Source organism: Camelus ferus, chromosome 5, assembly GCF_009834535.1.
Source record: "Camelus ferus isolate YT-003-E chromosome 5, BCGSAC_Cfer_1.0, whole genome shotgun sequence".
NCBI lineage: Eukaryota > Metazoa > Chordata > Mammalia > Artiodactyla > Camelidae > Camelus > Camelus ferus.
The window spans coordinates 5,029,287-5,057,169 of NC_045700.1; the positions used below are offsets into that span (position 1 = coordinate 5,029,287).

At 37.3% G+C, this 27,883-nt stretch overlaps 1 protein-coding gene across 4 annotated transcripts in view; it reads right to left on the reverse strand.

The window, feature by feature from the left end:
• Window positions 1-27,883, reverse strand: part of WDR33 (WD repeat domain 33) — a 90,528-nt gene that overhangs the window by 20,374 nt on the left and 42,271 nt on the right. Inside the window, exon 8 of one of the 4 annotated variants that reach the window (XM_014564994.2) lies at window positions 6,590-7,353. The exons of 2 other annotated variants lie outside the window; for them this stretch is intronic. In XM_014564994.2, coding sequence (XP_014420480.1) covers window positions 7,346-7,353 — 8 coding nt within the window. In that variant the 3' untranslated portion in view covers window positions 6,590-7,345. Of the gene's footprint in view, window positions 1-6,589; window positions 7,354-14,840; window positions 19,606-27,883 lie in introns of those variants that run through there. One more of the 4 variants, XM_014564992.2, reaches the window with a different exon arrangement.

Below are 27,883 nucleotides of genomic sequence, written 5' to 3' on the forward strand. Positions count from 1 at the left end.
CCAGAGCGTGAGGTGACATCACAAATGTTACAGATCAGCTGTTACTAATAATCACTAGTGAAAATCAGAATTCATATGGCAGAAAAATTTTTTTTGAAAAACGGGGTGCTGTCCAAAAAGAGTGTCAAGAATAGTGTATATACAGCAAATGCCCGGAGAGGCAGGTGGAGAGTGAGGTAAACAGCATTCGAAACGGCTCCTTCTCTAACCTGGAGGAAATCCAGCTTCTATGAAAGTCTGAGGTGGGAAGGAGGAAGGATACAGGAGAAAAGAAAAGGAGGGACGCAGGGAAGAAGGAAGAGGCGGCACAGAGGCCCTGGGGGGTGAGTGTGCACCAGTGCAGAAGGGGAATTCGCAGCCCATAGAGGCAAGGACTGATCTAAGATCACACCCCATGCAGGCAAGCACTAGGGCAATGCCAGCTATCTGGAGAGCAGTTTGGTAATGTGTATTAGAAGCATGAAAAAAGTACATACCCTGCAACCCAGTAAGTCCATGTCTCAGAATTTACCGTACGGATATAACTGCTGTCCAAAAAGACTGGTTTACAGGAGTGTTTTATCGATAGTTTATTTTTAAATGTCCTTGAATAGGAAATAAATATATTACAAAATAAACTTCGGTATGGCATGTGTTCAATGGAATACGATGCACCTTTTATAAATGATCCTACAGATAACTGAATGGTGATTAAAATGTTCATGATCCTGAGTCTATTTAAAAAAGACAAGACATCAGTGTGTACAGCATTCCAGACACCATCACTGTAAAAGACAAACAAATCAGTAACATGAGTGACTGTGTGCAGATCTATACAGAGAAAAAAGGCAAGAAGCCTAGACACCAAGCTGTTAACAGAAATATTACTACACTGGGTGGTAGTTTTAAGGTGATATTATTTCTCTGTGTGTCTCCTATTTTTAACTGTACTACAATAAATATGTATTATTTTGTAACTAGGATCTGAAGGTGGGAAGGGGAAAAGAGGTTTTGTTGTTACCTTAATTTTATTAAGAAAAAAGAACTGAGAATGGAAAAATTGAATAGAAAGAGAATTGAGTCCCCCAGCCCCTTGCTTGCCTTAAGGACTTTCAGTGTTATTAATGATCTGATCCTAAAAAGATATGGCCAGGGAATTTAAAAACTTTAAGGGCCAGTATCTCCTAAAATTAAATATTATGGAATGATATGTATGTATTTTAACCAAATTTGAGTAGAAAGCACATGAGAAACCACTTAAAATGTGGTGCTCTGTGCAAAAGAGTTCATATTCTTGGCTGCCATCTCCACCCTCACCTTCTCAGGGACACTTTTATTACATAAAGAAAGTATATCTGTTTAAAGGAATTTGTGCAAAAACAAAAGAACTGTCAACCCAAAAGACGGGAACTATATATTTTAGCTGCTTTAATTTTGTTTTGTGAAGTTTTCTAAAATACTTAAGTAGAAATCAAACAAGGGAGAAATGCCATCCATCCTTTTCTGTTAAATGAATTTACTCACATCCACATCCATCACTAAGATAAAGCAAACTGACTGGAACTGATTCTTGGGTATTATTTTATTGGTCATTGTCCCTAACAATTTTATAGACTACTACTACCAGCAAACATGCACACTTCTTCTGTATGCAAAGCGTGTACACTGAGCGATCATTTTACATATGAAGATTATAAAGTACAGATAGCTTAAATAACTCGCCCACAGTTACACAAGTGATACGTGGCAACGCAGACGTCTACATGCAGGGAGCCAGCCCCCAGCCCACTGCTCTTAGCACCTATTCTGTACTGCGTGACAGGTTAGCTTAAAACTTACAGAAGGAAAACGAAAATATGGGCCTTCCTGTTTATTTCTAATGCATGAAGACTCCTTGAAGGGTGGTACATCGCACACATGGTACTGAAATAGAAGAGGAACTACTCAAGCCTTCACATTATTTTATTTTTGAACCACGTGCAATTATTATCTACTTTAAAAAAATTAAATACAAATAAAGTAATCTAAGAAAATATGTACAAAAAAAGTACGTGCAGCTTGCTAATAACACTTGTGGCTTAAAAGGAGACACACACGTGCTCAAAAATGCATAAAATGTGTCTGAAAGAATACACAAGAATCTAATATTAACTGCTTCCAAGAAGAGGAACTGGGTACCGGGGGAACAAGGCTAAGGAGCCTTCACTGTATATTGTTTGGTAATTTTTAAATATTGAAAAATGTGAATGATTTATTGAGAAAAAAATTAAATTAAAAAATTTAATTTACTAAATAACAGTGGGTTGATTACCTCTGGAAAGTGGATATGAAATCTTTATAAGTTGCATATCATTTTTACAATTTTTAATGAAAAAAAAAAGGAATACATTAAGCTGGCACAGAGGCAAACTGCTATGTAACTGGCTCCTTCTCCAGTGGAAAAAGTCACTGAATTCTCAATGAAGTGACAAAAACTACTTCAAACACAAGATTCTATCCTCTCATTTGATTTTGCTACATTTAGATCCAGAAGAATCAGACTAGTGAAATTTATCCTATGAAACAAATTTTAAAGGATTTTTTTAAACTTTTATTTTTAAAAGATGGTATTTGAAGCCTTGTTCATAATAGTAAAAAAAAAAAAAAGTATAAAAAAATTTTAGAAGTAGAATGATTAAATGAACTGTGCCATAGCCCAGAAATAGAAGAAATAAACATACAAAGATTAAAATGAAGATTCTGGAAGAAAGAAAAATGCTTATGAAATAAACTTTTAAAAAGCAAACATAATACAAGCACAAATGGTGCGTATCCTGAGGCTGGTTATAAAAATGTACATAAGAGTGAGCAGGAAATTTAAATGCTATTGGGACAGTGAAAACAAAGTTAAGGTTTTTCTAGTCTTATTTCCTCTAATGCTTGTGGTTTTAGCCATAAATAACATGGGTTGGATTTTGTGTATGTGTTAACTCTTGGTATGTTTTTAAAATGAGAAGAAAAAAAAAGCAAGTTACTTTGCTGAGTAACAGCTTATCCATCAAATTAGCAAAATCTAATTGGTGACACCCAGTGCTAAGAGTAACAGGCACTCTTATGCAGAACTGGTTGGAAAGTAAATTAGTACAACTTTCGGGGGAGGCCATCTGGCCCTACCTATCAAAATGTTAAATGCTCACAGTCTTTAATTCTGTAACTTCTCTGCTAGGAGTTCACCCTATGTCTGTAGCTGTCAAAGTACACCAACATTTATATACAAAGGTATTTACTGTACCTGGTTTGAGTTATAATACTGGAAACAACGTAAATATAAATCAATGAGGGGTTATTTAGAAAAATTAAGGTAAATCTATATAATTGAATACAACATAGCTGTTAAAATTGAGGCAGAAAGGAGAAACTTTTTGGAGTGATAGAAATGTTCTGTATCTTGATTGTGGTGGTGGTTGCAAAAATGAAGCAGTGAGAAGGAACTTTTTGGAGGGACTGAAATGTTATGTATCTTGATTATGGTGTGTATATTTGTCAAAATTCATAGAACTGTACACCAAAATGGGTGAATGTTACCACCTGTTAACTTATACCTCAATAGGCCCGACTTTTTAAAAATATAAGCAGAAAAGCAAGGTGTAATTTAGCCCCGTTTGTAAAAAGAGAAAACTTAGGCTGGTAATAGTGTTTTAGGGAGAAGAGATGGCATGAGAGTAAGAAGGCATTTACTCTTCTGTATTACCTGAAGTTCACGTGTGCTTTTTATTACTTTATTTAATGGCAACTGCCTTTGGTTTCCCTCTATTCAAAATGCAAGGGAATGACTGATACCAATTAGCACCTTTGTTTGCCAATACAAACTAACCAGTGCCTGTGGTCCCAGGGAGATGTGCTTCAGAGCTGCAGTGGGGACGCAAGTTTTCATTGAAAGCTCTTGGACTCGGCATGGCTGAATTAAGTTTCAAGGATACAGGGTTTTGTGACCTGGCATGCCATATATAAAAATGTAATCTTATATAAATTATCTCATAGAAAAAGGATTGAATCCCAAACACATGGCTTATCAGTTTCAACCATTAACCCTAAAGAATGCCTTTAACACTGATTTTTATCGTTTCAAAAGTCCAGAATTTCAGGATAGAATTATTCCAAGTTCTTTGTTATCCTCAAACATGGAAATTCCAAGAATGTGGTGTTCGCAACACAGAAGCAATTAATACAGACTTAACGGAACATTCAAGTGACAACTGTTTTTACCACCTAGTAACCTAGATATTTTAGTACTAAACTTAACAGCTTGCTGATGGGTCAAGATTTTAGGACTAAAATTGTCTTGCCACCAAAAAACCAAGTATTTTTTAAAGTGGCATTTAGACTTTTCAGAATCAAGCTCATAAAAAATACAAAGATAAAATGCTCGAGAACACCAAACCTGCTCCAGATACTACAAAGCCTAACACAGAAACGAAGTGTAGCCCTGCAGGATTGACAGGAGTCGACAGGTAGATTGTAGTAAACACACAATCCTCAGTAGGATGGCAGAGCTTCAGAGAAGCCAGCGATGTAGGCACACGGTTACCAAGTAAAAACTCCAGAAGCCCCGGGGAAAGGTCCTAAGAACCTTGGCCACGCTTGACTTCAATTAGAAACGGAGGCTATGCTTGAAGAAAGATTTCAATATTGGGATAATACTGAAAGATTGAAAGATTTCAAAATTGGTACCACTGCCATATTCTAAAAATGCAAACCCTTATATAAAGAACAAGAGTGTCAGGACGAATCTATGTGTACGAGCCCCTTTGAATGCTTATAAATACTTGAGAATTTAACCTGCACTGTTCAATACAGCAGCTGTTAGTCACATGTGGCTATTTAAATTAGTTTTAATTACAGTTAAAACTAGCCCCTCAGTCACAGCAGCGACATTTCAAGTGCATAGTGTGCCTGCTGGCCAGCACACTGGACAGCGTTAGTACAGATCTCCATCACCACAAGAAGTCCTACTGGACAACACTGAGTTAGACTGTAATTAGCCATTTTAAAGAAAGCTTCTCCTTAAAGTCCCATAATCCTATTAATTTTATTCACTATCTCAGTTACACAATGAATAGCAATGACAAAAATATCTTCAACAGATACTAGTGCCAGGGAAGACCTGCAAAGTTCTACAGCCCTGTAACTTTGTAAAACAAGGTGAAAATGAGGCTTAAAAGGGTTAGGCTCGTGTCCAGAGGTGGCTGGGATTACCTGATTCCCACTCCACCCTTCCCTTCTTGTCTCTAAACCTGACATCCAAATGAAGGGGCAGAATTGTTCCCTTTGTTTTGTTTCACTTATCAACCAACTCTTGCTTTCTCAAGTCTAACTGAGGAGGGTCAGAAGACAAACTTCTGCATACCTTTCCATCTCTCAGAACTATGCAAGAAAAGAACTTAGGGTTAAATTCTAAAAATACATACAAAAATATGAATTACTTTTTAACTCTCTGAGAATTAGATTGATCCGGAAGACCAGGATCTTGTTAAGAATAAAGGCATGTGGCAACCATGACTTAATTAACTCTACCCAAAGAAATCCCAAGTTAATCTAACCAGACGGGTTACTTTCAGAGCTTAAGCCTTGAGGGCAATAAGTTTTGCATCATTTCTTAGCTAACCAAACATCCCCTCAGGGTCCTATTTCAAAGAACAGTGACAGAATGAGCATCTCTGGGAGACAGGTGACATTGCTGCATGGATTAACCTGTGTCTGACACTCCAGGATGGTTTAGCTTATTACTTCACAATAGTTATTTGCAGAAAGCAACCTTTAACTGTACGTTAGGACTTATACTGAATGGGAAGGTAGACAATAATCTTATTTATTCTGCTTGAGCACTCTTTCACACGTTTATTTCTCTTTCACCCATTCACAATTCAAAATAAGTGTGCTCAATAGCAACATTTATTGGGCTCCTACTATTAAGAACAGAACTGAACACTGAGGAAGTATTTATGGAATCAATAAATAATAACCGTCAGGAAAGTTAGTACGTAAAATAAAAAAATTTTCTGAATATAGATTGAAAGTAAGCTGACAGAACTAATGCAAGGAGAGAACTTTCTCCACAAAATAAGAACAGAAAAAAAGTATTTTTAAAAAGTTACATAAGTAGGACTGAACTAGCAAGGTGCAGAATGCAAAAAAGACTTTTCCTAACTAATGACAAAATGCTTAATGCATTGTTGCTCTTTAAAGGAGATCCTAGAAATATAATGTAGAGGCTCCCTAATAAACCCTAAAATTTTAAGACTAACAGGGTAGATGGTTTAGTCCTTAGCTATTAGGTGAACAAATCTAGACTTACTTTTTTAACAGTCAGTTTGTTAACTTCCTATCTCAGTAAAGTGTAGTGCAGGGAAGGCTGGAGGCCAGTAAGGAAACAAGGTCTGTTCGGGGGTTCTTCCCTTAGAGGAGGAGGCTCCTTGGCTTCTGTGAAACTCTATGAAAACTTGGTGCCCCTGTGCATTTTCCAAGAAACTCATCTGTCCTCCACAAACTCACCAGATCCTAAGGGGCTTATCCCCCCACACAGGTACATAGCCCTGCCTTAAGACAATGCATTTCACCCAAGGGCTCGGTGAACAGTCTGAAAATCAATATACAGAGTTTTATTTGAAGGTCAGAAATAGTGTCCATTTTCCCATTTTATTTCTCCTGGATCAGACCATTATATCAACAAATCTTAAGAAAATTTTCTTTTATACATAACTTACAAAAAGCACCAAGATTTTCTAATACAGGAAGGGGAAAAAAGCAAACAAAATTCAAGTACCATCTTGTACAACATTAACAGCTGAAGAACTGTTATTCAAGAAAGCGTGGCAAACATTAACAACGAACTCAGGCTGCTTCCAGCCACAAGAACATAAAAGGTAACAGATCAGATTAAGGCAGAGGGTGTGTGTAGCCATGGTCCACAGCTAGACGCTTCAGTAAATCAGCAGAATCAAAAATTTTTAAAATTAAGGAGCATAAGTAACTGGTACGTTGGTCAATGAACATGCAATTTATTAACATTTTACCTTCCCTTTTTGCAGAATGATTTTAAACTTGATTCAGCACTGAACATCTACTGAAGGAATAATTACTATCTTTGTCATCTAAGTCTAGAAAGTAACATTAGGGAAAAACTATGAAATTAAATGGAAATCAATTCTGGAAACGAGTACACCTCTAGGCAGCGTTTACATGAAGCACAGTCCAAGCAACAACGGTGCACAGGGTCACAGGTGAGGGGCTCCTCGGCCAAACAGCTGGGCAATGCTCAGGTAAAAAAAACCCGGGACTGGTAAGTTTCTTCCCACGTGTGAGAGCTTCCAGCGCTTTTCAATGTACGTTACAAACCTGTAGGTGAGAAGCTGACCATGAGTCTCTTTCTCAGAATACTTCCAAGTCCCTCAGAAGACTAACTTGTGAAACTCTGAATCTGCTAGCTTATTCTGTGGTCTGGCAATGATGACCAAATTCAGGTCAGCAGACACCTCTGCGGGAGAGGAAGCGTACTGGAGAGAAGCGAGTAAAGGGACCCGTCACACATGCTTCTTTTTAAAATTCATACATAAGCATGGCAAAATGTAAGGATCTGACAGAGCTGAGCACTAACACAAAAGTGGTATCAGGTTATAAGAAACTGAAACATACGGAGTCAGAAGAGCATCCTGTATACAAAGAAACTCAAAGGGACTATCTGATATTCAAAGGATGTAGCAGATACATCATAGATGTCCCAATCTTCTACTTAACTCACACATTTAATTTGCATATTCAAGTAAAATGGTTTCTATTTATTTGTACCATGGATTTACAGTGACAAAGGCTGGGCCTAAAAGAAATTGTCAAGTAGGTTAAAAATTGAAATTAAGCATATGTCTCAAGATTAATGCCATGTAACTACTTTTGGTGCAAAGTGAAAAAAACTATGAATCTCTGACTAAATATGTAATTTCTGCCCAATAAAAACACATGCAGACATAAGCTTTGCTGCAACCTGCGTGTCACACTGCTGTTAAAGTCACACAGTTGTCTGGGGGAAGGGTCAGAGGAAAGCACAACTTCCATTTGAGTTAATTTTAAAAACTGTATTTATAAAAAAAATCTTGGGGGTAGTGAAAGGAGGGAAAAAAATCAGATGACTACCGATACAACAGGGAAATCCACATTTTTTCCCCACAGCACTGTCTGAGAGTGTACAGAATGGGTGTCAACTCTCTGCCCTTCAGTTAGAGTAACAAGAAAGAAGCAATTCTGCAGCATGTTTTGTGCCAACCAGCAAGTTCCTCTTTGTTGGCTTTTAAAAACATTTAAAATATATTTTAAAAAAATACAAGGCTATTTTGGAGACTATTTATCAAAGAAGATTAAATGGAAGGAACCCAACAACCAAACACTGTTTCAGCCTCATTGCTGCTGCCCTGCCCCAACAGCTGGATGTTAACAACCAATGTTGCAAAGTGCTTCAGCCTTCTGAGATGGGAGATACTCTGTGTTCCACACAATGCAGAAATCAGCAGCAAAGTCCTTTGTAAGAAAGGGTACACTAGTGTCTGTGTGCATGTGTGTGTAATTATAGTCTAATGCTCTCGTGTGCATTTCTGCACACATTCATATTTCAATAGTAAGATAGAAAATGTAAAACCAAAAAAACCTTTAAAAGAATGAGCAGGACTACCAGAAAAGAGCAGTACCTATGTGACTTAATAATAGTTACTAGTCTCAGCAGACACCTTGGCCAAGAATGACAGAAGCCATGATTGAAACTCCTAATTAAGAAGAAAAGGCAAAACCATTTAAAATGATACTGTAGGGTCACTTCTAGGGTAAGCCTTCCTTCTGAAAACAAGATAAAAACAGCTGGCCATATTAAGGAGACTGTTTTTTGTTTTTGTTTTTTTTTTTAAGTTGAAAGTTTAGACACATAAGGGCAACAAATAATCCAGGCCAAGGTAGTAATTCACCCACCCCATGGCAATCACAGCCACGCACAGCATCAACTGTACGTTGAATCTCTGAGTTCTGCCAGGATCTTCTGGGGTATATTTGCATACTGTCGGTAAAAGTGGTTCCCTATTTAATCCCGTCCATTTATTACTACTCCCCTCTTAGAAGAAAGAATGGTAGCAATGGTCAAGTTATAGAAATTTACCTGTCTCAGAACAAAAAGGTTACGTGAACCCCTAAATACTGCCAGGGGTGGGTGTCTATCACATGATCCCCAGCAGATTATAATTTCTAGCTATAACTAAGAATTTTTTCTATGACTGAATAGTCTGATATGGCATTACACTCCAATCAGATCTTGATTCTTGTCTTCATTTCTGTTTCAAAACAGAAACAAGATATCGGAGGAAACTTCATCTGGGAGCTGGTGGTATTACCTAGTTCCCATCACAGTGAAAGCATAATCCAGTAAAATAAATATCCATTAGTCCATAGTGATATAAATAAATAGTAAACAAGAGGGGGAGAATCTCTCGAACATGAAATTCCAAATAACTCAGGTTCACCCTCAGTGCTGTGGAACATAACTCCCACCCCTGAAGTGTGGGCTGTGCTTCACGACTTGCCTTCAAAGGGAACTGTACAGAGATGGGGAGGGCAGTCTTACACTGGAGCGTGCTGACAAACACTGCTTCCACCTACTGATCAAAGTCAACATCAAGTAGGGTTGACAGTATACACCTCTTACTCTGATGTGACTTAAAAAAAAGGGTACTTTACCACTGGAATCTTCCTCCCCAAAATCCCATAAAACCAAAACCCATGGTGAAAAAAAAAAAAAGAAGATAAACCCCAACTGAGGGACATTCCACAACTACCATAAAACTTCTCATCAAAACACTGGCCGCAAGAAGACAGTGGAACAAACCACAATCTTGATAGTGCTACAGTGAGGGAAAAACTTTGACTCTAGAATCTGTGTCCAGCCAAAGCCTCATTATAAATGAAATGAGGAAATATAATACATTTTCAAAATTTTGCCCATAGATCTCAGAAAGACCTAAAGATCTTAACCATTCAAGAAATGTGGGAACCAAGTAATGCTTATTAGGAAATGTGAAAATCCAAAGCAGCTCAAATTAAACTTAACATATTGTAAAGAATACCATTATTTCCTTGTGAGGTGTTTAAAATCTGCCATCTTCTTGTACTTCGTTGCATGAATGAATGTATGATGAAAAAGCCCAGAGAGCAAAAAAAAATACATCTACACATCTTGTATTAAAAACCAAAATTGCAGGGCAGAGCTCAGCAGTAGTGTGTGCTTAGCATGTACAAGGTCCTGGGTTCAATCCCCAGTACCTCCATTTAAGTAAATAAATAAATACCTAATTACCCACCCCATTCAAAATACATTTTTTTAAAAACTGTGTTTCTAGGGAAAACAGATCAATGTTTTATTTTCCCTCCTCTCTGAGCAGTGTCAAGGGTGAATCTCAAAACTTCTCATCTCCACGTACAATCTGCTACAGCTCCCTCCCTCTGGAAGAAGTAACCAAGAGAGAAAATTAGCTGTGGCCAACAGGCGCACAGGTACAGTGTCAGAACAGTTTTATTTGGAATCAAGTAAAGGGTATGTTAAATACAATGTAATTCATATAGGTACTATGTTTAATGTTCATGTGCTATACAATGATTAACAGTAAAAAAAAAAAAAAAAAAAAAGGAGTAAACTTGAATCTGTTTAAACCTCAAATGTCACTTAACAGTTATGACCTTCTATAATTTACTTAACCCTTGCTCAGCCTTAATGTTTCATGTGTAAAATGAATTACTCAATTACTGAGTTGTTTCAAGAATTAAATAAAATGTATGAAGCACTTATTAGCAACATGCCTATCACACATTTTGAATAATCAATTTTAAAAAGCTCTTATTTTAATCCAATCTCTGCCGTGAAAAAGCTCACCATGGGGATAGATTATTTCCATGTAGAGTTATTTAGTAAGAGCTGTTAACTACCATGAACAGAAGACTGGAAAGCAAAAAATGACTCAGTTTGAAAGTACTTCTCCAAAGTGAGACTTTGTAAGGCTTTGCTAAATTTCAGTCTTCAAATGAACCCTGAGAAAAAAGAACACAGTTCTAATTATCAACATCCCAACGTAAGTACCAGACTTGATCTAATGCCTAAAATGGGGGCCATCACTGCCTTTGCTGTATTATTTTTACTATGTTTTAAGTACCTAAGGAAGACAGTATTTTTGATGACAGAGAATACAATTCACCCCACTAGAATAAAATGCATTCTCCAATACTGAGATAATACCAATCACTTTCTTTTATATTCATTAAGTAAATGTTCGAAAATTCTCTTAATTTTTCTATTTTAAAAGAGTATTAACTCAGTTCTAGGAAAAAAAGAAATCTACAGGAAAAATGGTAGGTTTAACTCAAGATTCTTTCGGTTAATTGATCACTTACCTCTAAATCCCCCAAATGCTACGGGTTACCTTAAGCTTCAAATATATGATCAAAAACTTAAATACATAACATAATATTTCTTAAGAAATGGAGAAATGACAGAAGTAGAAGAATACCAGGAGAAAAGTAAGGGAAACTGTTTCAAGGTCATCACTGTCAAAAAAGGACTGTGTCTTGGAGTAAATTATGATTTTACTACTAGGTGAAATTATATACGCAGGCCCCTCCCAAATTACTTTCAAAGGTTTACAGTAGATGCACTTATTTCCCAAGACTGTCACTGACCACAAATTTTTTAAAAATTCCAAAAAACTTCACCCTAAATGTGGGCATCCTCCAAAAACAGTTGGGCTCAGTGATGAATAAATCAGAGCAGAGAAAAATAAAACCCAAAATCCAGAGGGCTGTTGGGGCCTTAGAAAGGCTCCAGGCTCCCCGACAGCTCGGTGACCAAGGCCGTGACGCTGCAATGAGGGTGATTACAGAGTCTCCTTGGCGCAACCTGTCCAGGCCCCCACCTCTTGACCCCTCATCTGTAGAGAACAGCTACACTCAGCTAAAGCCAGGCAGCAACTTTCTAAAGGACGCAAAGGTAAGCCTGGGGAGAAATCCCACAGCAAGGCTTAAGGCTGGAGAGGAAAGTAGCACAAATCTCATGCCGATGCCACACTATGACCCTAACAGAAGAAGGGAGGGGACAGAGAGCGAGAAAGGGGGAGATGACATGGGGGGGGGGGTCCCGTCCACCCAAGAGTGAAATAAACAAAGTAAGCCCTCCATCCCAGACCACAGCACACTCACTCTGGCAACGTGGCAGTTGCCAGTTTACTCCAAGACTGTTCTCCCCCATCCAGCATCCAGCTCACCACACACACACACACACATACACGTACAGAGTCCACAGTGAGGTCTACTACCAAGCAAAGGAGTCTTTTGGGCAAGTGGACTTATTCAACTGCAAAAGAAATGAAAGACAGCAACTTTATACTAATCACACAAATCATTCAAATGCTTGGACAACCAAAGATCACTGGACATTTGAGAAAAACCACTAAGAGGAAAGAGAAAGACCAGGAAAAAGAAACAGATTAAGTGATCCAAGGGAGAACAAACAGGAACAACAGACCCAACCAGACAGACACACACACACGTCTCAATCACTGTACTACAAGCTTTAAAGGGCATATGCATTTCAAATAAACAATGTTAACAGGCCACTATGAAAAATGAAAAGACCAGAGAACCACTAGGAGGTGTTGGAGATTAAACACACAGTGGATAAAATAAAAATTTCATCAGAAGAGCTGAGTAACAGATTGGGCATGACTGAAGATCCTATTCTGGAAGATATAACATAAGAAATCTCTCAATACTTAGAGAAAAGGACAGAAACAGAAAGTATAAATGAAAAAGAAATACAAGGGAGACAGCTCTAAGAGGGCTAACATTCATATACTGAGTTCTAAAAGACAATCAGAGATGATGGGAAATGATCATCAAAGAAAGAAGAAAAACCCTTTTAATGGAATAAAGATTTGAGACTGCAGGTCAAAGTGAGCCAATAAAGACTCAGTTTAAAATACTTACATCTATACCCATGGTTTAAAAAAAAAAAAACAAAAAACAGTCCACAAGGAAAAAGAGATCATTTAAAAAACACCCAGAGGGGAAAACCAGGTTACATACAAATAACAAGAACTGGAGTAGCATCTGAATTCTCGTCAGCAGAACTGATAGAAAATAGTGGAGGTCTTCAAAATTGTAAGGGAAAAGGATTTCAAACCTAGAATCTGAAACCCACACTATGAGTCAAGTATGATGGCAAATTACAGATCTCTTCTGACATCAGAATTTTGAAATTTACCTCTCAAGCACTGTTTGTGAAGATTTTTTTGAAAGTGTAAGAGTGGACCTACCAGGGGAGGGCAAACAAAACCCAGTGTGACTGCAGTCACAGGCACAGAAGACAGTCAGACTCAATTACAGCAGGAAGTCAGAAAAGCTGGTGAAGAGTGCCTTCAAAAATAAAAACAAATCCCATTTACTATGATTGCAAAATTAAAAGAAAAAACGCTGATAAAGGCTTTTAGTGCCATCAAGAAAAAAGAAAATAATTAGAATTGCAAGAAAAAAATAAAGCACACTAAATTGTGGTGTTAACTTTCAGCAGTTTATGGGGTTTAAGAATCTCACTTGACCTTGACATTCTTCAAGTAGGACGATTTACAACTGCCACAGGGTTTATTATAAACTGATTATACTTGTTTCTGAGATCAATACGATCATTCATAGTCGTGTGCTTCTATTTATCAGTTCCACTTTTTTAAAAAGAATTTCTAAGTGGTTAAAAATCCTTGCAAGTGCTTATTTTAAATAAAGGGAGATAAACAGGAGAAAAGCAGAAAGAAACCGAGGGGCATAGATTTCCTTACGTAACATAACGGTGAGTCAAGGAATGTTGCCTAAAGTTGATAGCCCCCCCAAATAAAGAACTAAGAACATTTAAAGCTTTAAGGGAACTATCAAAACAACTATAATTTGTAACAAAACCCAGGAGGTAGAAGGCATGACTGGTGGTGTTAAGTAAGTACATGAAATTCCTCATCTTTCATGATAGGAAGTAAAGAGACACTGTGTCAGACAGATATACCAGAAAATACAAGCACATGATTTTAATTCTGATGGTAACCACAGGAATAAACAAAACAAACTAGTTTTAAAGGATTATCCAAACTCCATCCCTGTATGGTGCCGGAGAAAAGATTTTTACCATGGGTGCGTATTATTTATACATTTTTAAAATAAGCTTACATTTTGAAATGGTGGAAATTTCCTAAAATGTTAATCCTACGTTATCTCTAGAACTTCTGGCTGAACCACAATAATATTCTTAAACTTTTTCATTAATGACTCCAGGACAGTGAGAATGACTCAGAAGTATCTTTGAAAAGCTTAAATGTTCCTATTCTTTGACCCACCAAGTTTATTGTTAGGATTCTATCCTGAAGGAAAATTTACATGAGTGGGAAGAAATATAAAGGTACCAGGAGGCTTAGTGCACAACGTCGTCTTAGTAAAACCCTCTTGCAAACCCTAAATGTCTACAAGTGAGAACGGTTAAATCACCTACGGTAGATACGTGCTATGGAACATTACAGAGCAGTTCCCTGAAAAGACGGGAGGAGTGATGACATGAAAGATGACCGTGATACACTGTGTCGTGAGAAAAGCAAACAGCAAAAGAATATACGTAGTATAATCCCATTTCAGCAGTTTTTAGAAGGTATCTTTCTGCATATGCGTAAGAGCTGTGGAAACACTCACACCAAACTATTCATGGAATAATGACGACCCCTGGAAGTGAGATTAGAAAAGGCGAGGGGAAGACACTGACTTTTTACTTTTCAGTGTTTGAGCTTTTCATGAATGTTTATTACCTTGGTAAAAGGCAGAAAATTCTCAAGAAAACCTTGACATTAATCCCACCCAATTCTTTCTTTACCTTTCCCTCAACACTGATGCATCACAGACCTCAGCCTTCCACGTGGCACATAGTGGGCATGTGTGATCCAGACACTACAACTCTCCCCAAATCACACTTCCACGTGATCCACAGAGTACACTTGTCGCCATGCATGACTGATGAAAAAAATGCACCTTAATGTTGCATGGGGTCTTCAGCTTGGCTGGTTAGGGAACGGCGCTGCTAATGGTCAAGGTTGCAAGTTGGCCTGCATTTGTATTCGTCTGTCATCTTCCTGGTGACGGACAAGATGTGGAAAGATCAGAGTAAACCCATCTGAACTAGTGAGAACACTTCTCAAGAGATACATCCTGATGGTGGGCTTGTCTCACGGCTGTATGGTGAAGAACACGTGTGTGTATCCGTGCAGCCAGTATGGACATCAGTGTCTCCCAGAGAGAGAGTGCTGCTCAGCCAGGTACCGCGGCCCGTCTGAACTCGGTGGGGCCAGGGTCATGCTGGACCACAAAGTTCTCAGTTTCTGGGCTTTAATCCTCATCTTCAGCCACCACACCGAACCCGAAACCAAAGTAACACGGCAGAGGAAAGGCATCCCAACCTTAACTGTGCTTGAATTAATGATTTTTCTTTTACTACTCATTTTTAGAAAAGGCAACAATAGAAGGAGAAAGTCAAAGACTGAGGAAAAATAGAGTAAATACGGATTTAACTGCTAGTTATATAAATATCTCTAACAATGGAGTATGTGATTATGATCTAACTTAAAATGTCTATTAAAAATGCCCAAATAACTTACACTACAAAGACATATCCTTTTTTGTTTTTGGCCTTTATATTTTTTCAACATATTTTAACCTAATAAAAAGTAGCAATGGAAAGAATATTCTGCTCTAAATCTATCAAGTAACAGTATATCTTATATTCACCAAATATGAATTACCTAACTAGAACTCAGAAAAACAGCTAGTGATTCTCAGAAAAGATTCAAATATATTATCCATTCAAAAACCAAACAAGCAAGCAACCAAAAAAGGGAAAAGAACGGGGACAGGTGGGGGTGAAGTACTGTCTTAGGTCATGCTGTGGTCCTGAGATGCCAGTGGAAGTAAAGTCTGAGGACTGGTATAAAGTTTTAAAAATAAGTCATACTTCCATTTCAATATAATGTTATTTATTTAATATGGCTTACAATACAGTTAATTTTATCAATGACACTTCTAAGCTAAGAACTACCACTGAAAACAGGGTAACAATATATGACAGCCCATCTAGGTCCTTGATCTACCAATCTCCTCATAGATAAACCCTTTGTATCTTTCCTACTCAATTCATCTTTCCTTGCATATATGACTTACACAATGAACATCTACTTCACGTCTGCAACATGACAAGTGCTTTCTATGTACTTCTGGGACCCTCACAACAACCCTGTGAGGTAGGTACCGTGAGCCCCACTGTACAGAGGAGGAAATGCACACTGAGAGAGACTGACTTGCAGAGCTGGCACTCAAAGCCAGACCTGCTGCTCTCAAATGAGTCATGCTGAAAACCCCACAGGAAAAACAAAGATTGCCCTAAGTAGAAACTATGACTGTACCTAGAATTTTGGAGCAGCTGGAGAAGAGGCTGGATAACATTAACGGCTTTTTCTTCCTTGTCACTTAACCACTGTAAACAGCAATTACACTCTAGTCTATCATTTCATTTTAAAGGTAACAATACACAAAACAGAAAATTGACTCCTCCCTTCTTACAGGAAAAAAAATGGTGTATTGCAAATATACTTGCTCATCACGGACTATGAAGACAGAGTAAACTGGTGCTACCCTACCTCAACCCTCCTGGTAAGTGGATAGTTACAAAGAAAACATAAATGCAAATCTACTGGTTACGGTGAATAACAGGAAGAGGGAATCTTGTGGGGATCAGGAAAGTGGATTGCTGCCCAGATGGATTTAATTTCAAAATGCAAAACCTTATCTGGACACTTTAAGTCAAGACAATGTGCCACAAACCTTTGTGCCTCGGGTACATAAAGATGCATTCTGGCATTTACATGTGATTTAGACCAAGATAAAAATGGTAACATACTAATCTGAAATCTGTGGCAACTCGGAAATGCCTTTCCCATGTAAAAATATGTACTGTACTTACTAAATAAAATCTAAATGATAGTTCATTACAGGCTGTTTAAGACTTCAATTGAACACATTTTTCTTCAGGAAAAAAATCTTATTCTGTAAAGTCATCATCCTCAGTTTGGTCCAAATTAACCACATTCTCGTGCTACTACTGCTCTCTCCAGAGCATCAAGCTGTCAGAAATTCTGCCATCTAAATTCTTTCTTAAAGTTTTCTAAGGTTCTCATAAACCTTCAAAGCTATCACGGAGATTTCAATGACAAAACATGATTATATTCTTTGTTTCTGTAGGAAAACTCAACAGACCAATGGCAGAACTCACAGCACCACCCAGAGACCAGGACCTGCGCCGTGCGCTGCTTGTCTAATGGAACTCTAATCATGTGACACCATCCAAATGTGCGCTAGACTTTTCATAAGTACCACAGTCAACTCTTAATTACAAACCTAGCTTTTCTAGTTTTAAAATTTACTCAATATTTACCAAATGATAAAGATTCATTATGAAGGAGAATATATTATTCAAGGTGAAGATACAACAGAAGGTTATCTTGCATTTTTCTGGGAAACAAATTTTGTTCTCAAGACCTCCACGTTTTAAAATGTTATCTCCACACTTCCATGAGCAGATGCCCCCAAAATATCTGATTTTAAAAAGTTAACACTTTTAAAGTCACAAGAACTTTAAGAACTACCTCATTAATCACAAGGATATTTTTCTATGTACCATCACACAATAATGCAGTGCTTTTAGAATATATATGAAATTAAGATAGCGTTAAAATATACATATATAGCATTAAGTGATGCTTAAAAAAAAAAAGCTCTCCAGCTATCACTTGTATGCTCATAAAGACAGGACTGATGGACTCCCTCCTCCATATCCAGGGCCTGGCCCACAGTACATAGCAATTATCTGAATAAATGAAATTAAATGTAAATTTCTTTTCAGTGATTTTTGATGGCAGTGACTAAAACTAGAGTGGAGCTATGAAAACATGGCCCCTTTTTTTTGGTCTTAGGTCAACCTGAGAAGAATTTTACTATTATTATAATTTTAAACTGGAAGGTTTTTAACAGTGTTCCTAAGTCTGAAAGCCTTTAGAACTCTTTGATATGTACTGCTATATATTAGCATAGACAATACAGAAAATAAACAGCTGGCTCTTCCCGTATGTAAAGAAAGAACTAATCCCTAGACACTGAATTTAGGAGGATAAACTTTAGGGTCCCCAGAAAGATTAATGCAAGAAAATTCACTCATTTTGTTTCTTAAAAAGAGTGTGTTTTACCCATTACAGGTACCCCTACTTTTCCAAAGCTCGCTTTACACAGCTTCACTTTGATGAGAGACCTGTGTTAGTGCAGGCAGACTTCTGAGATATTGTGGGTTCAGTTCCAGACCACAATAAAGCAAACACTGTAATTAAGCAAAGCACATGAATTTTTGGCTTCCCAGTGCATATAAGTTATGTTAACATATAAGTCCACTAAGTGTGCAACAGCAGTATGTTTAAAAAAATGTACAGATCTTAATTTAAAAAACACTGCTGGAAAATGGTGCCAATAGGCTTGCTTGACGCAGGCATAAATCTTCAGTTTGTAAAAGACGCACCACCTGCGAAGCACAATGAAACAAGGTATGCCTGTACCTATTTCTGCTATCAGAAAAAAATCCAAAGAGGATTTTCACTTTTACAAAAAAGGCAAACGGTGCTTGTTTTGCAGCAAAGCCACTCCAGAGGCAGTGGCCACCCTGAGCAACAAGAGGGATGCCAGCAAGCCCCTTCCCCGGGAACTCCGCTCAGCATCTCAGCACCCAGTTCTGGTGGCCCTGAACTGCATCTGGGAGCCTCTGTGCTGTGCCTCTATTTATTTTGTGCATCCGTTAGCAAGTTGTGTCCTACTTTAACAGAGTAGGGGAAACCTCTTAACTACTTCTAGGCAGCTAACAATTGACACGCTTCCCAATTACAGTTTTGTAAAAATGTACCTGTCAGTATCACTGCAGCTTGTTCCAGTGATGGGCCTATTGTCACTGCTACTAAATCCTGACCTTCCCCAGCTGGTCCCTATATAGTAAGACCCAGTGGGACTTAAATGCTTTGGAGGAGGGGGAAAAAAAAAGCAGTCCCTAACCTCTGAGAACTAATCTGATGCTAACAGCTAAGCCTCAAATGTTATTACAAACTGATCTGACACTTATAGCTAAATCATTCTGTTCTCCTGTTGGATAAACTCACTAAACATCTGTACGTCATTAAGTCATTCTGAGACCAGGATGAAGTGAGACAAAAACAACATCCTGCACAACCCACTAAATACCAAACCTCTCTGCTAAAAGAGGGACAGCCGTCACTTTCTTGAACCCTCACCCCAATTTCCCAAAGTCCAAATCCTCCAATACAACCTTTATAACACCCTCTTACTGAGAGACCCCACTGTTCCCCCGTGGTCTGTGTTCTTCGCTGAGACAAATAGTAAATCCAACTTGTTCGACTACAGGTGTGTTCCCGGTGGTCTGACTGCAGGTACTGCTATCTGTGAATACTAATGGTAGAATGGAAACAGACTGAGTGTTCTAGCATTACAAAATGACTCTAAAACATGGCTTATTAATGGACATCTCATAATTCACAGGGAAGGCAGCTTTGGCTGACTTTGACGTAAGATTTTTTCCATTTTGCTTTTTAATATCAAGACCACACTAGTAAGTGTTGAAAAGCTCAGACAATGTGAAAAGCAGTATTGCCGACCACACTGAGAATTGGGAAGGCACAGGGGAAGCCCAGCCAAGCAGACTTGGAGAACGAGTAGGAGTTCACCAAGTCACTGCAGTGGGAGGCATGCTCAAGTATCTGGGCTACACCCAGATTCAGAGTATTTTCAAACAAGGATTCCAGGAATAAAGCCAAAGGTACAGAAGGAAAAGATGAAAGAAACTTTTTTTTAAACAATAGTGCTCACCACAACTACTAGGAAATGTGGATAATAGGATAGCTATGAGAAGAAAATGAAGATTTTCATATGTACTTTTTCACTAAAGATTTTTTTAATGTGTAAAAATCTACTTTGCAGCTGAATGTTATTTTTGTAAGTATTAATCACATTCAGACAGGCGTAGAAAAACCAAGAATGTCACTTTATCAACTATAAAATCAGCTTCTAAAAAAAACAAACCTGTGAAAAAAAAATCACTCATTACTTACCTTCCAGATAACACTGGAAGATTTTCATGTCTAGGCAGTGGGGACATGGGGTAAATATGTGCCAGTTCCCCAAATGTCTACTGAGTCCTTCCTGGTCATGGAAGATCTAAGGTTGGAGTTCAGTGTGAGATACCAAACATGAAAGTCACTGTTGTCAAAGGCACCACATTTCTTAGGAAACTGCACGGTGGGAGTTCTGGCCGAGAGAGAACATTTTCACCACCACTGCCCTCTATCTGTACTATAGGTACTGCAATCTGATTTCCTTTGTTAGACAGGTAGTACCACTTAACTTTATGGGTCATGAAAACCTGGTTATTCAACAAGCAGAAGGAGCAATGATTTAAACCCATCTTCTGATGTCACTATCCAGTTCAAAACCAGGCCTTAATACATCAATTAAAAGATGTTTAAAAGCTTATTTGAAGACAATATATATCATACCATGGAATGCCTATGTAACTTACAGAGGAAAATGAAGTCTGTGGTCTCCCCAAGTCCATGTGGTAAATGAGGTAATCAGAGATATTTTCGGGGAACAGCGGGCTAAATATTCATAAGATATATTTTATGGCAGATTTATATCCTTTCACCTACATTTTTATCAAATATTAGAAGTAATCCAAGAAGGCTGACCCTTCCACTAAATCCAACCTCCTCTATAAATCTTAACTTTTTTAAGAAATGCAGATTTGTTGCCTGATGAATTTTAGCACATTTAACTCAAATGTGATTATAAAATACTAATGAAAGAAACCACAATTCAGGCGTGCCTCCTCTAGGCCTGAAACTCAGTTCTGAGTCTTTCAAACACCTGTCATTTCACGGGCTTCAATCTCTAATACCCAATTCCTAAATCAGAAGTGTGTTATCATCTCATTTCCTCACTGTGGGAGGACAGCAGATTTTCCTTTTTTTTTTTTTAAAAAAAAAAGGTCCAAAATATAAAGGAAAAAAACTACACTTAAAACAGTTAATTCAAAAATTTACACTATTATATGGTAACACTTAATGATTTCTCTGCTAGAATTTAATAAACCAAATAAAATGCCTAGTAAATACTCTAGAATTTTGTTTTAATAAATATTTTATTTTTACCCAGGAGATCGTTGGTAATATACATTTGCATGGCACATTAAAACATCAAATCTGTAAAACAAAAAATGTCCTCAAAATTTAGACTGAAGTGATAGCACACTTGAGAAAGACGTAAATGGAATAGTTTTCATAAATCTCTGAAAACTAAACTGAATGATCTGACCATTACAAGAATATATATATAATATTAGTAACACTAAACGTTTAAAATATTTCAAAACATTCATGGCCTACAGAAAGAACATTACAAGTGGGCACTGTACTACATGACCTCAAGAAAGGAGGAGGATTTAAGTTCAGAAATCGAGCGTACAATGCTCTTTAACTTCTAATAGCTCCTGTAATATCATCCTGTTTGCTGTTAGGATCACTTTATCAGCCGGGCTCATACCTGCTACATCCTATGTAAGAATTTAGCTCCCACCCTGCAACAAACTCCACCAAAGACTTTTGGGATAGAACAGACCACACCCCAGCCAGTCTGCTGTCAGCTGACAAGTCGGATGGGGTAGGAGCAGAGGATGATCAGGAGGCCCAAACAGATGATACTAGATTTGTCTATTGTGGCAAAATATGTGGAATACATTTCCCCAAGACTCCTAACTTACTGCTGATCACATTACTCCTCCAAGACGACAAACAGAAAAGACATTTATCAGAGTTATCACTAGCTCACCCAACTTGATGGCTAACTGGACTTGGAAGTTTAAAACTGATCAAATTGGGTCAAGAGGGAAAAAGCAAATGCTGTCCTGATGAAGCAGCCTAGACACGAATCACCACAGTCTGCTGCAGTGTGGTAAGCGGAGAAGACTGCTGGTTTTCCGTGTGGTCAGCACTCCCATTCACCATGGTACCAGGCCAATTCACAAGACATATTTGAAAAAATTAAAGAACTGGGGAAATGCTGAAAATGCTGTGTAAGGGACGAGATTAGCAAAAGAACCAAGCACAGCATCTTGACCAGCAGGTCATCATTAAGTATTTGATTCACCTAACAATTAAAAAGAATCTTTAAATGTTTCCATATGAGATCTTAAAAAAGATAATTCTAAATGTTGAATTTTTTACATCTGAAAACATTAGAAAATCATGAAACTCTTTAAACAAGTGGTCATATTTATAGACTACCTGTAAATAAAAACCTACGCAACTGTAATGATAATGGCTAAAAAAACATTTAAATGAGAAAAACAGAAATATACTACTGAAATGACCATTTTCATCCATAAACAGGTAGAGACAGGGAAGCAGCCTCCGAAGTCAGCTTTGGAAATGAAATACTAATACTGAACACTCTTTATGGGACTCGTTAGGTTCTTCTCATGAACTAACCCTCTTGATTGCCACAGTTTGGTAAAGTCAGGACTATCACAGGTCCCACTGTACAGATGAGCCACACCCCTGGTGACTCACCCCAGCATCACACAGCTGCTAACAGCTAAAACTGCGACCTGCAGCCAGATTCCAGAGCCTGGGATTGTATTTACTAACTTTTGCTGTGTTGCTTTTAGTTACAGGAAACTAATAAGTGAACCTAATCAGGGAAAAAAAAATAATAAGGTTTTGAGGCCCCATTTACTGCTTGTAATGACAGGATTAGTGAAATGATCTAATGTCATGCCAAAAACATTTTTAGAGCAGAAGGTGGCAACATCTCCTCATGGGATACAGCCTATCCAATTAATTACCCCTTTGTAATGAATGCATCCACATGCCTGACTTTCACACTTTTGAGTCTGCCCTAAAACATGAAACTACAGTTAACAGACAACCTAACCCAGGTTAATTATTTTTAAATAGAACCATCCATCTGAAAAGAGAAATGCCTTCTCAAGTCTCCCTGACAGCTGGTGGAGGTAAACATGGCACAATGGCAGCAAAAGAAAGACTCACGCAATAACCCATTTTCTTATGTATTAAAAAAAAATTCTACAATTAAATCCAAACATGATGTCCTATTTCCTCCCTACCCCCTAGATTCCAGACCTATATACAATAAATCCAATCCTACTTTCATACAGAAGCCTGTAAGTATTTGAAAATGACAAACCTTTTCTTCAGTCCTTCTAACCCAAGCTGAATACTAATCTTCCCTTTTCTCTTCCTCATGACTTCTAGACCCTTCCCCATTCTGATCACCTCCCCTCAGTAATTAAGCTCCATCATTTTGAACATCCATTTTTACTAAATGGGAGAAGACATAACACCTCAAGAATTCACTTATTATCTAAAACCCGTGATTATTTTTATATGAACTCTCATAAATTGGTCTAATAAACCCTAGAATTAAGGCTGAAAACCTAAATACAGGACTTTATATTTATTTCCATTAAAAACCTACATAACAAATTTCTATTCATTAACCTTAACATCACACTATCTTCTTGATTCTTGGCATCTTGAGAATTTCTGCTTGTAGTTTTGAATCACCTGCCACTTTGCAAAAGCAAGCCATCTTTGATAAAGAATGTTAAACAGGACAGAGGCCAAGTAAAGAAACTGGTAGCACTCTCCACATTTGCCTCACAGATCACAAACATCCAATGAAACTTTTTGGGAAATGACCGTTCAATCACAGCTATGAAGCCACAATTCTCTACCATGATCCACCATTAGTTCAAAACACTGACTACAGTTTGGCTATAATTTCCTTGACCCCCTCCAGTAATTCTATAAAAATAGGGTTTTAGCATGTTTTAGCATGATCTATTTCAAACTACTGGTTTTCAATGGACACAGTAATGTCCCTTAGTGAGCATTTGGAAAAGATTTTCTTTTCAGAGCCTGTGTGCATGTACACTGGTGCCCTTTTAAAAACTTTTTATGTGTAGTGGTTATTATCAATAAAGTTCATAGAGGATAAAACTCTTAGAAAAAGCAAAATTAACACAACATTGTAAATCAACTATACTTCAATAAAAATTCTTTTTACAATGTCAAAAAAAACAACCAGGGAACTATATTCAATATCTTATAATGGCCTATAATGAAGAATATGAAAATACATACATACATATGTTTAACTAAATCACTATGCTGCACACCAGAAATTAACACATTGTAAATCAACTCTACTTCGATAAAAAAAATTCTTTTTACTATGTAGAAAGAGAGAAGAGAAAAAAGAAAAGAAAAGGCAATTATTAGGCTTGACAGGACCAAGAACTACTACTCTAACTTTGGTATCTTGGGGCACCACAAATCTGTTTGCTTAATAATATATGAAAAGTTTCTGTTGGAGATAACATATTGTGCTCTCTGGTTTGGAGTTCCTTGGACTCACCTTTGTGCGCCTTGGTTCTGTTTTCATGCTGACCTCCCTTAGTATTTCCTGTTTTTGTACAGGTCGAATACTTATGCTTTCCCCCTTTGACAAAACAAACCTGGAAACTGAGTGAGGACTCCTAGAACCTCTGACAGCAAAGGAAGATGGTGATGCCAGGTGCAGAGAAAGCTCAAGGTTTCACTTTTGAACAGATAATTTAAAAAGGAGAAAAACACACATACATAGCCTGAAAACAGCAACAACGTAGCCACTTACAAAGCTATGTACCTTAAACTGGATCTCTACATGAGACCTGCATTTCTGCCCATTCAGAACGACAGACAAACGGGCATGCACTAGTGGGGGGGCCACAATAAAGTAGCACACTGGGCTACAGAGATCTACCCACCCCAGCTCAAAGGCACCTTGTGGTGGTTGGGCCTTCCTTGGGGTTCCCTAGAAACCAATGCAATATTTTAAAACATTAAGTTAAAGTAGATACAGTTCACTGGGCTAATCCAAGTAACGTGATATTCTAAAACCACGCTAAGAAGGTAAAGTTCTCTCAAAGAGAACTATATTAAATTATATTCAAGAGCGGGGGGGATACAGAAAGAGGCCTCAGTAGACTCATTTTTGAAACACGGCAGTGTGTTTTGGACAAATAAAGACTATTTTATGACACAATCTGTAAAAAAAGAATAAATGAGAAACTACAATTTCTTCCTTTAAATAAAAACTCTTGTTCTAGTCTCTTCATAACTAAAGAGATCACAGCACTGTATGTCCTTAGAAATTCCTGAGATAAGATTTAAATCAAATTTTAAAATGGTTTTCAGATACATCATAAAAAAGTGAGTAAAGGGGGAAAAATGACTATAAAAAAACAATATTAGCTTTGGTACTTAACCTCCCTCGTTGACAAATAACGTATTTGTGATGATACCATATTTTAATCATATACTTTTATTAAAGGATCTACACACTAAAAATGAAGAAACCAAAAGTGTATTGTTTATCTACTTTTATCAGCTCTTTCCAAAGCTCTGAATTTTAACTTTAAAACCTATCAAAAACTTGATTACCTGAGCTCTACCAGAGGGTAACTAATTAATCAGCAAATAGCAAAGTTAAGCCTCACTCAAAATAACCTGAAGCAGAATTACAGAATATTTTCTAAATGGAAAGATGAAAAACAACTGCTTAAATTATGAGTCATAGTGATTTGTCACTGTCAAAGAACTGGAATCTTTATACACAAGAGGTCTGGAAATTACTCTTGATACAATTAAAACATCGAACATGACAGCAACGGTGTGCAGCTCTGGCATCCTAAGAAAGCTAAGATCTATTTTCAACAAAATTTTGCCCTATTATATGCAATATTTTAAAGAAGTGAAGAGCTAGAAAGAAAGCCCAACATAAAAATCTAAAACAATTACTGTAGAAATATGAATGGACCATATGAAATGATTATTCCAGGACCCTACTATACTAATTTCTTCAAAAATGTGCTTTAGAAATATTAATGGGGAAGGTATAGCTCAGTGGTAGAGTGTGCTTAGCATGCACAAGGTCCTGGGATCAGTCCCCAGTACCTCCATTAAATAAATAAATAGATAAACAAACAAACCTAATTACCTCCCCTCAAAAAGAAATTAAAAAAAAAAGTCAGTATTAAGGCTTCTTCCCTCTCATGATATATACTCAGATAATTATTTACAAGAACCTACCATGATCCAGTCTGTTCAGGAGAGCAGAGGGAAAAAGAGCCTTAAATGAACTCTTCCTCAAAATAAGGAATCACAGACAGAGAAACAGGTGTCCACATACAAAACGGGTCCATGTGATTGTTTGGATGGTTATATAAGATGTGCCTGAAGTACTTTTAAAATTAAAACATGCTATGTTAGTGGAAGGAATTATTTTGCTACAGGCTGTTCATTTTAAAGGAAGCTGGGTGTTTGTTTTTCGTCTTAGAATAGAAAGGATTTTGTGGCACGTGTTGTAAATCACTGTACAAATAAATTAGGTCCATTAATCATCATGGTTTGCCAATTTACTTTAAATAAGTAAAACTGTTTCCAATAAAAAAGCATCAGAGATTTTTGGGAACACTTGAACTTCGTAAACTTGTCTTCACACAGTTCGAAAACATGCTGCTGAACCAAACGATCTTTGCAGAGGGGTTTATCTCATTTATTAAGAACCACAGTCAAATGCAACCAGGAAGTATCAAAAGTACTAATATTCTTTTTCTTATGCTGTGTGTACTCAGGGGTTCGTTTCCTATCCAGCAGTGCTGCATTTGAAAACTGGAAACAGACCTTACCTCCCGAGCCAGTCTCACTATAACTCCTTATGACCACGTTCTTCTTATGTAACCTAGTGTGTCTCTTACAATTCATCTGCAGTTTTAACTATTCACTGTAATTTAATTTTTTTGTTAAATATACCATATTTTGAAAACCTCTAGCTTACATGGACAGTTTGAAGGAAGAATGGTAAGATGAACTTGTTAGTTGTCTCTACTCACTCCTCTCTCCTTTCCCCCAAAAAACTCTACAATTCTATCATCACCGCTCAGAATTACATTATTTCATCCATGCTGATGATATTTGTAAAACATCAAAGAAGCAGTTTAACACAGTGGTTAAGAGTATGAACTCTGGAGTGAGATAACCTGGGTTCAAATCCCAGCCCCACCTCTTACAAGTTATATGACCTCTGGGAGGTTTACTTAACTTTCTCAGATCTTGGTTACTAATTTGTGAAATGTAGAAAAAACAGTATTGATCTCCCAGGGTTACAGGTAAGATTAAATCAAGTACTTAGACCATGCCTGATCTTTAGCAAGTATAATGTGTCAGCTACTGTTGTTAAAATCAAGAAGGTAAAACAAAACTAAAGCATGCTAAAATTGGTAAACTGGATTCTATTTTTAAGAGTACATATTATGTTTCTCATTAAAATTTACTTTAGTATTCTTAACGATTGTGTATTTTCAACATGTCTTATTTGCAACTTAGTCATAAGTGATCTGCTTCTAACTTTATACTGCTAAAACCACACTTTTAACACTATCATGACTCTTCTCTACTACCCAACATCCTAAGTTTAGTGAAAATATCTTTTCCTACTAAACTTTAAGAAGCACAATGGTAGGGAATCATCATACCTTTCTTCTTTTTTTAAATTTCTTCTTCCTGTGATAGCATGCATATAGGATGAGCTCATTAATCAAGTGGATTTG